Below are 10,389 nucleotides of genomic sequence, written 5' to 3' on the forward strand. Positions count from 1 at the left end.
GAATAGATATCCATTAGAACACTAATGAAATTGAAACTTTTCTCAAAAAAAAAAAAAAAAAAAAAAAAATTTTTACAGCAGGAATTCTGTGCAGTAATTTTTATTCCCATGCATTATTTGTGAAATGAAGGGTATATGCCATTTAACATTAAATTTAGCAAAAATGTTTACATTTTGAGGCATACTTTATAACAGAAACAAATCAATCGAAGACAGTTATTAAGATTTCATTTCCTTCTCCAGAACTAAGTTTCTGCTGCATGTGTTTCATAATTGCACGGCAATGTTTTTCAGAGGATATTGAACTCCTCAGTGAGTAAATGATGGACTAAACAACCATTGCCATAAGATGTTATGTCTATGGAAGTTTGCTTAACAGTTCAAAGGAACAAACAAGTTTATTAAGCTTGCACTGATACTGGGCTGAGGTAGGAGAAAACAACACTGTTAAATTTCCATTACTGTCTGCCCATGTCTAAAATAGTTTTATATTGGTAGTAATGTAAGTATGCCAGTAAGCAATTTTAACCTGTTTCTATGATACGTTTTGATGCTTTAAGTGCTCATTGGGTTTTTTCCCTTCTTTTGTTACTCTAACTCAAGGAAAAGAATATCCACAGACAGGTGTTTCTCCTAGCCTGTTAACTGAGTTTTCTTTTATTCATATTTAAAAGCATGTATGCTCATTATGCTTACATTTTACTGATCCCATCTTAAAGTAAGAATTGTAAATTTTAATATCTCATGCTCAATACATATAGAAATCTGTGCTGCAAGACCACTTCTACTTGCTTAATGAACATTAAGGTGGAAAGAACTCAGTCAGTTAACTGATATAATCATATGCACCATGCAGCCATCGTGTCTCATCTAGTTGTTCCTTCAGTTATGCAAAACATGACACTGTAGATGTTTCACACCCAGGAGATTCTTCTGTTTTACTTTCATTAGGATATAATTTCTGTTAGCATTCTGATTTTGTTGGTCTTAATTAAGATGATTTCCTTCTCTTACTGAACAGTGACTATGAAGACATACATGTTATAGTTATCATATTAATTGTTTTAACAATAATAATAAAAAACCCTGTTGCAATTACTTTTCCATTTATTATTGTGATATATATATATTTTTTTTAATTTTTATTTTTTTACAGTATAATTTGACAAGCAGATTTCTGGAGTTCTTAATGGAGTTGAAATAAAATGATGAACATAAATCACACCACCCCCCCAAAAAAAAACCCCTCAAACCAAAACAAAACCAAGGCACTGTTAAGACTGTATGAGTAATAAATGACCAAGAAGTTATTGATACATTAAAAACCAAGCTCCTAATAAGAACTGTATCAGTAGACATTTTAACACCCTAAAGCTGTGCATTGTGTTGAGGTTCTCCGCTTAAAAGCCCAGCTGTGTCCCTCTTTCCGTATGTATTGGACCCCACATTTGTAGGTGAATAAATTGCTCCAATGTTGTTGCTGGAACGAACTAAAAAGTCAGCCAAGCGTTGTGTCACACATGTAGCAGTATTGCATTTCCGTTTCTCCAGATGGTGACTACTAAGGTGAAACAAAAAGAGCCATGGTTAAGTCAAATGATGAACAATCAAGTGTGCCACTTCTAAAAGGCATTTGAGCTGTGCTGATGTGGGAGTTCTTTTAATATGTGCACAAGTAAGGGAACATTACAATCTTCCTACCACCTACTTTGTGCCTGAGAAAAATCTTGTGGTGTATGTTATTATCGGTTTTAATGATGGGTGTTATCTAAATGCAAAGACCTTAACAGTCATATGTCATTTTTATTGATATTCTGCATAGCAGTTTATGACATCTAGAAAACCTGTAATGATAGTATAGTTAAGCTAGTAAGTGAAAATATTGACGAAATGTTTAGCTTTAAGCTAAACTTTTAAACCTATTTGGAGCTCTTGCTGATATTATAAGGATCACTAACATAATGAAAATCACTAACATTTATTTAGTTTTGTTGTTCCCACAGAATCATATCCCGCTCTCACTGAAGTGAACAGTAATCTTCCAGTCCTCATCAAGTGGATTGAGCCCAACAATCTTTCTCCCAACTGCACCACATACTGTGAGAGGTGGCAGATGTTGCCAACTTCAACACCACTTTTTAACTCTGTCTAAACAGAGATTTCTTCTCTACCGAAAAGCTGCCAAATCTCTGTTGAAACATGAACAATGTGAAAGTGCTGTTGTGGTAGGAGATAATAATTTGCAGAATGAGACTTTAAAGAGTGTCCATGGAAGAATTCATATCTAAAAATAACATTTTACAGTCTGAACCAACAGACCATTTACAGAACTCCATGTGGAACTTATGTAGCATAAGATATATATGTATTTTTAATCACAATAGAACTGTTAGTTTGGGTTTTCAGATTTGTTTCTGAGACTGCTATGTTGTTCCGTCAGACAGAAATACTTGCTTGCTGAGATTGCTTTTTGAGTTATTAATTTTCTTTCTCATCTTCGTGTTGAGGTAGCATAAGGCAGACAGCAGTTTGCAACAAAAATTTACTATGAAGAGTGACAATTTACCAGTTTCATACTCAGAGCAATTACCAGTGAGTTTCTTTTCCTATTGATTGATAACATCTGTTATCTAAAATTTAATCTATTCCTTTAAAAGTTATTTGTATTGCTCTAAGAATCCAGATGGAATAGCAATTGTGAGATAAATGTCTGTATTATACTGGCAAATAGACAGCAATTTCCAAGCAATTAATATTTTAAATATGTAATTGTATTTAAAGAAAATGGTTGTATAGGGCTTGATATAACTTCTCTTAGATTTCCTTTAATTGAATATGTGCTTCAATGAGACAGTTCACTCAGTAAGAGATTGTATACCAAGGCCCCAGAAAAGCAGTTAAGGCACACCATATTCACTAAGGTGATTCCTTGTGCTTGAGTATTACAATTATTATTGTTTTTTAAATAGCTGTAAAAATGTGGGAACTTAGTCTCCATTGTCAAAAGATTTTGCAAGATAACCAAATTGTCATGTAATAATGATTTTTAAAAAAATTAATTCTAAGAGAAAGGAACAAGCAACTATACAGACACATGTATTTACTGAATCTATTCATAACAGAATTGTCATTGAAAGAAATTCACTCAAAATCCTGATGAACGTACAATAGTTTGGTGCTGTTTACCTTCTAGTAAAAATTCAAAATATTTTTTGATATGCTATTTTAGTAATAAAAAAGTTATTTATGGACTTATAAACATGAATGTATTTCAGACAAGTTAAATTCTATAAGTCAATTGCCTCTTTCCCTTCTTTCCATGATTGATATTTAATGAAATATTACTTACAGGAAACTGTTATATTCTAAAATAATTACATTCTAGCAGAGCATTGGTGTTACGAAGAAAGGTATATTTTCTTTTTTTCCCCTCAGGCTTAGAAATGCAACAAATTTTAAAAAGAAGGCCCTTTCAAAATACACCTTTCTTCTCAAGGTAATCTAGTATTTGTAGCTTTTTTAATTTATGGCAGTGTTATAATTGTAAAGTGATTAAATGATCTGAAACTTTAATTTCTGGATTTGACTTTCTACCCTGACTGATCTGACCTTTATGCTTACATAAGGGCTCTATTTATGAGAAGGATACTTTAAGCTCTTTTTGAGAATAAACAACAGACACTTAAGAGTCTCAAGTAATAGATACCACTGGCACAAAGTTTACTTCATAATTTAATCCTAGTTGATATGATTAGATGAAACAGGGAAAATCAGTACCTTTTTGTCTTTGCTGCCGGTTGTTCTGGCATTTCCTCACTAAGTACTGAGAGTTTATTCCGTGACATTTCTGGCAATATCCATCCTTGTCTCTTGGAAGTACCATCAGACAGATCATCAGCCACAGATAAAAATCTTTAAACAACAATAAAATACCCTGTGAAATTGAATAGCTCTATTTTTGCCCATAGTATTTGAGACGTGAAAGCAAAAGAAATTAATGCAATAATCTGAACACATTTTCCCCTGAAAAGGAATAAATATGATTATTTATTACTCACTTCTCAATAGGTGTAGCATCCAAGCAGCTCAGAGTGACAGAAAGTGCAACGAAGAAAACTGACAGCTTTAGGTTGCACATCTTTGCTTCCAAACTTTCTGAAAAGAATAATGATTCAACACTGAAAGCAAACCCCAATACTCTTCAGCATATCCTATTACTAATGCCCATTCTGTCCTAAATCAACAGCAGCTAGTCTTTTTCACAGGCTAGAGTGAAAAAATGATCCCCATAAATTTAGTGACAGAATGCAGTTTCAGATGGATAGCTCTCAACAGTAAATGTTCATTTTCCATCTTGTAGTTTCAGTCCTTTCCCTTATCTCTGGCTTGCATTCCTCAACATGTCCCAGTCCAAATTCTGGTCCCAGCTGTAATTTACCTTGAAGTTATCTTAGCCTTTTCCTGAAAAATGTTGTTGATTAATAATGAGAAATATTGTGCTTTCTTGAAAGCACATCTGTTGCACTGCGTCTTAAGTAAGAAAAAAAGGGAAATTGTTTACCTTTTAGTGGTCAGGGAGTAAACTGAAGAAGGATGCCCGTGTTAGCAAGAAGGGTGCATTCAACAATTCCACGCTTGCATCTAGCTCTGGAGTATCCCTTTTACCCGTTCCTTGCTGACAAGTAATATGACTCTTATATACCCTTCACACCTTTCTCAGCTCTGACATCAGGCAGCACAGACTGTCATTAATTCCCATCCCTATAGATAGAAAGTAACCCAGAGAGGAGCAGAGGCAGATAAGTCATTATTACATTAGTACATCAGTAAATATTAACCTGGTATATGCAGGATGCTGTCATGAAGATACTGTAATAGCATATTGCACATCAGAACTGTAGCCTCAGTTTTACAGTTCTGATAAGATGCTGAGGTAATATTCCCTGTGGGTGTTTTCAAGGGCTAAATAAGGTAACAAAAGTTATAAAGAAGGCCAGAGTAATCAAAGGATCAGGTCACCAGTAATTGAAATATGAGAAAACAGATATCTTGGAAAAGTTAAAGTTGTGGAGGTTTGTTGTAGAATTATATAATGATAAAAACAGAAAAAATATTTGAAGGGATAAAAGCTGTATGAGGAATAAGAAAAGAGTGAAAATCATTTAAACTGACAGGGTGATCATTCAGGGCAATGGTAAAAATCATGCACATTTTCCAGTAAAGTATAAATATGAATGAAAATTCTGTCATTATTGTAAAATCTTATGTTTTACTAAAACTGTTAGGTTCTTTGTCATGCGTGAAAATTGTGTCAATTAATATTCTTAAGAAGGCAAAGACTAAGATTAAAAAGCTAGGAAATGCCAGAATAAAGGCTGCCTGTACAAATTTATTTCTCTAGTGTACACAGAGTATAGTTCACTATAAAATTATACAGCTTTTAAGAGACTAAATTCAGTGTTAATAAATTACCTGATTGCAGATTTCCAAGGATACTGATTAGAAACATTTTTTTTCCTGATTTCAGTGGGAATTAGGCAAATTACTTTTTTTTTTTTTCTTTCTTCTTATGTTTCATTAGTTGTCTTTAGGTGTCCAAATGCCTTTGGAAAACAGGTCTTTCAATTATTTATGGAGGTTAAGATGCTGGCACAAAAGTTGAAGCAAAGTTTTCTGTGATAAGAAGTTACCATATCCATCTTCCATATTTCCAGAGAACATGAATTAATTCATAGCTGCTTCAATGCCAAGTACATTGTCTTAACTGGAACTCCCTTCTTTGCTGGTTTAGTCTGTAACACCAGATTTTCACTGAAATGACTAAAGTTTCAGTGTTGGTTCTGTTCAGGCATCTGTACTACTTGGGTTGAATACAGAAGGAATATTTAGTTGGGATAGTAGCTTCTTAACCCAGTATAACAGCTAGTCTGCAAATAAGATTCTAGCAAGTGACATTTTTTTTTTTTTTTTAAAAAATGTATGCTGCTTCTGGATATTTTTCTCTCTGATTTTAATGATACAATTATGCTTTTTTTTCCCCGGTTTCTGTCATCTTCTCCTGGATGGACAGTGCCAGTGTAAGAGAAGTAAGTATGCTGTCATTTTATCTTAATCATGATATATTCTGTGCAACTTCTGAAACAAGTTTATCTCTTCAAAGAATCTTCTGTTGTTATTTTCATGGTAGCATTTGACTACAAAGAAATAACATTCTGGTGTTATTTTCACTGTAGCAATTTCACTCCTCTGAAATGAAGGCATGATTTGACCCATTTTACAGAGATAGAATTGTCCTTTAAAAACAGTTATGCAAATAATCTGGCTGGGAATTGACGCCAGCCTATATTCACTGATTGAATATTGAACTTGAAAATACCTTGGTGCACTTCTTTCAGGATGGGAAGAGATTCGGGTCCCACTGACAGTCAGTAGTAGTGTGTGTGCTCAGCTCTTGTGAAAAGGCAAACTAATGTTGTTTCAACTCCTGAAATGCAATGGATAGATCTGATGTAGTTTGGAACTAAGATTTTAAAAGATTGGACTGATTATTCGGAATCTGTTATGTTTTAAGGCATCTAAGTGAATGATTGTTGTGTTAAGCTTGAAGATAAATGAAACAGGATTTTCAAAGAAATACTGGTCCCAAATCCTAATTCCAGCTGTCCTGCAAGTGGCCTTGGGGAGACTCTAATTCTTTGAGGGAAGAAGAGAAGGTCTGATTCTTGAGTGCATTATAGAAATGAAACTGGTCTCATGACGTCCCAGGACCATTCCCTGCCTCCACTTTAGCAGAGTCAGCAAGAAGTCTATCCATATATTAGTCAGATGTAACGTTAACAAAATTAAGGTGTTATGGCTTCTGTTACAAGTTGTCTTAAGCAGAGTAGTGTTTTCCCACACAAACAGGAGTGGAATATGAAATCGTGGAATCTCTTTGACAGCAGAACTACTCATAACTCAAATTTCAAGAACCTGACATGAAGTACTGTGCAGGTAGCACTATTCAATGAAGTGGTTAGAAAACTATTTTTATCACTGACAAAGTTCCTTACCATGCATAACAAATGTTATCAGCCTAAGGAAAAAATCAAGTATTCTCAGTAAAGAAACCCATGACCAATTCTATCCTGGGTGGTTATATGGTCATTTTACATATTTATACTGGTGGTTTAGTCTGTATGAAAAGATTTGTCTAGTGTGCCTATATGAGGCTTAGGAGACACCAGGGCTGAAGTTTACACAGAATCCAGAAGATATGGTATGCCAATGGCCCAGTTCCTTCTGGAAACTATCTACATAAATGTCTTGAGTTGCAGGATGGTGAACAGTACAGATGCTCTACACTGTAATGTACTGGCAGCAGAGGAACAGGGAACCAGTCTCATCTCAAGTGTCTGCTGCTTTTATATACTGGGGAGTGGGATATATATGCCTAAATGTGAGCTAAATAGACCATTCTAGTGCCTGTTTCTAATATAGAAGTCTAAAATAACTCTGGTGATTTGTGCCTGTTTCTCCTTTTTGACTGTGAAAACAGCCTTGGGTGACTTGCTCAGATATAGATGTTTACACGGCAAGTGTCTAAATGTATGTGAAATAAATTCCATCAGGGGTGCTTTAACTCTCTTATGGGCTCAGTTCCCAATATTTGTCTCCCTCTCTCATATTTACCTTTTTCTTAGGCCATTCTTGATGTTTGCTGGACAGCTGTTTCCTGCTTTTAATGGCTGCTTTTCAGTTTCTGAGTTCCACATTTGCTTAATAACATTAATAACATACATTAAGACTTTTGGTAATGGATGTATCTTTGCCACTTGTGAGAGTGACAAAAAGCCATATTACCCGTTGCATGCTCTTTACCAGATGCTGTTCTGCAGTGTAAGGTATACATCTCCAGTAAATGACATTGTTGCTCAGTTACCAGAAACTGTAAGTGTGTGAATAACTCATGGTTTAGTTTTCCTGTTATATCAAAACAGAAAAGGAAGAGCTTTAGGCATTAACCTGAAATAAGCATATTTCATTTTCTTAAATAAATCAGAACACATAACAGCAGCAGCATTAATATTTTTCAGTGTAAATATTACCAGTAATGAAACAGAATTGTGCATGTGTCACTGCTTATAGATGTTATATGAGTTAGGGAGAATGTTTCATGTGATCTGACAAAATTGTTTCATTGTTATAACAATTTTATTAGCCTTTGATTCCTGTTAAATAAGGCTGAATCAAGCTTCAAAACAAAACTAAAATATAAAAAAAAAGGTTTTGTTGATAGTGTCAGCACCTCTGAAAAAGTCTAAGTGCCTTGAGTTCACATGGCCAAATCTGAAATTAGAGTAGTAAATCAGTTGCCTCAACATAGTTTTCTGCTATCATTTTAGATGTCCTTGGCTATATAAGGCTGCCATACATGAACCTGGTAGTAGGACACTTGTAGCAACTGCAGACTGGGTAGAACATCAGAGTGAGTCTAAAATTACACTAGACACCTATGATTAGGAACCTGGATTGTTCCCTAAATTTTTATATTTGGATGTCAAAGTTTGAAAAATTTGGCTATAATACTCTTCCCAATATTTCTTGCTTGGTACTATGTTGATGAATACTACAATGCTTGCATTTTCTGGCGTGCGTAGTTGTAATTTGCTACTGGTAGTACTTAGGCTATGTGTATGCTTTGTTCAAATACTCCTGTTTGATGTGGGGCATTTCAGCACTGATAAAAAGTCAAAGAGCTCTTGTTGATTCCAAAACTGATGTTAAACCTTTGGAAGAAATGTGGAAGAAGCAGCAGAAGAGGTAATAGGAGAAAAGTTAATAATTTCTCCCCTAGTGGAAAAAATGGGTTATTCAGAAATGAAGGATGGCCATTCATGGAATTGACTAGCAAAACGGAAAGAAGTAATTTGGATAGTTAACAATATCTTAAATCTGACTTTTATGATGTATTATGCTACTCAGCTCACAACATTGACAGAACAATGATGTAGCCTCAAAGGGCTAATGATAGCTCTGAGAATGAGCAGAGTTTGTGTGAAATCAGTTCCTATAGCTGGGGTTCTCCCAAGCAAGAGAAATAAACCTCATGTTTATATCAAAAAAGTTAGAACTGACAGCACAGTGATTGATAAGTTATAGTTCCTAACGCCATTCCTTATAGAGAGTTAATTGCATGGCTTCTACTGGCTTGCATCTGTGGTAGTTTAGGCCCTGCCGGGACTGGAGACCACATTGCTGTTGTCCCTCCCCCACCCTCAGCCGGTCAGGGTTGGAAGTTAAGCACAAACCCTGGGGTTGAAATAAGGAAAGATTTAATACAACAATGTAATAAAACAATTTGAACAACAACAATAGCAAGAACAACAACAATAAACAGTAATAACAGTAAAGAAGACAAAAGATATACAGAGAACAGTGAACAGCCTGCCGCGTGTGCTTCCCACGACCAAAACCACAAAGGAAAACTTCCTGCGCTGCCACCCAGACCTGACCTCAGCATGGTATGAATAACCCTGCTGGAGGTCCCTTCTCCCTGCTTGGGAGAAACTTAACCCTATCCTGGCTGGACCAGGACAGCATCCAAGAATTTGAATACAACAGAGGGTTTAAATTCTTGATTTTCTTTTTCTCTGTCTCTTCTGCAATCTGCTTCCAGAAGTGTAAGCAGAGCTCTCCTTTGGTTATCAATGTCACAAGGGCTCTAGACAGTGCTAATGGTAAATAAGTAACAGGAAGTAGTACTACTGTTCTTCCTTTCTGGTAACCTAAGCCATCCATTGCTTCTTGCTATGATCATTCTCTGAAGTCACTGTCTATAAGGCATCGTTTGTAAAAAGGTATTCAGCTTTCAAATATATTGCTGTAGTGTATACCTACCACTACTACAATAGTATATGTAGTCCTATAACACATGGACTCATATGTATACTTCAAAACGGAACAAATAATTTTGCTAAAAGGAAGGCTATGGTGCTTACTGGAGAATCTCCTTACAGAGTCAGTGCACTGTAAATTTGCATCCTGGCTCACTGCATAGGTCTCTCCTTATGGAATAGTCGAGTGACTATATTGCTAGCCAATGTGCAGAATGAGGTCTCCCTGAATGCTCCTGTAAGGGAAAAGGGAGATTAAGGATATAGGTATGTCTAGAAGTGCTGTTTCTGATTTACTAAGTGTAACTGTGAGAACTCTACACCCTCTCTTACCCACCCCAGAATCTTGTAAAGGTCATAGATACAGTGAGACCATTCACCAGCAAGAGAAACTGCTGGTTTTCAAAATAAATCTACACAGAATCATGTCAGCCCTCCTTACATGATCCAGTGCATAAGTTTTAACTAAGTTTTCTTTTAAACTATCTCATTTTCAATAATCAGACATTCCCCC

General features: G+C 35.4%; 1 protein-coding gene across 2 annotated transcripts; it reads right to left on the bottom strand.

The window, feature by feature from the left end:
- Positions 1–1,173: 1,173 nt before the first annotated feature.
- IAPP (islet amyloid polypeptide) lies at positions 1,174–4,666 on the bottom strand. Of its 2 annotated transcripts, none has more exons than XM_026868342.1 (4): positions 4,562–4,666; positions 4,059–4,155; positions 3,778–3,912; positions 1,174–1,558 (listed from the first exon to the last, which is right to left on the bottom strand). In XM_026868342.1, exons 2-4 carry the CDS (start codon positions 4,136–4,138, stop codon positions 1,369–1,371), a joined length of 405 nt encoding a protein of 134 aa, XP_026724143.1. In that variant the 5' UTR covers positions 4,139–4,155; positions 4,562–4,666; the 3' UTR covers positions 1,174–1,368. The 2 variants fall into 2 exon arrangements, with proteins under 2 accessions (XP_026724143.1, XP_026724142.1); XM_026868341.1 differs by having other exon boundaries at positions 1,174–1,561.
- Between the last annotated feature and the right edge of the window lie 5,723 nt (positions 4,667–10,389).

Source organism: Athene cunicularia (genome assembly GCF_003259725.1).
Source record: "Athene cunicularia isolate RWA chromosome 1 unlocalized genomic scaffold, athCun1 chr1_part2, whole genome shotgun sequence".
NCBI classification, from domain to species: domain Eukaryota; kingdom Metazoa; phylum Chordata; class Aves; order Strigiformes; family Strigidae; genus Athene; species Athene cunicularia.

Coding starts and splice junctions, on each gene's coding strand:
- IAPP (XM_026868341.1), bottom strand. CDS start 4,138: ATGTGCAACCTAAAGCTGTCAGTTTTCTTCGTTGCACTTTCTGTCACT. Junction 3,913..4,058: donor GATGCTACACCTATTGAGAA/GTGAGTAATAAA, acceptor TGTTGTTTAAAG/ATTTTTATCTGTGGCTGATG. Junction 1,562..3,777: donor CCGGCAGCAAAGACAAAAAG/GTACTGATTTTC, acceptor GTTTCACCTTAG/TAGTCACCATCTGGAGAAAC.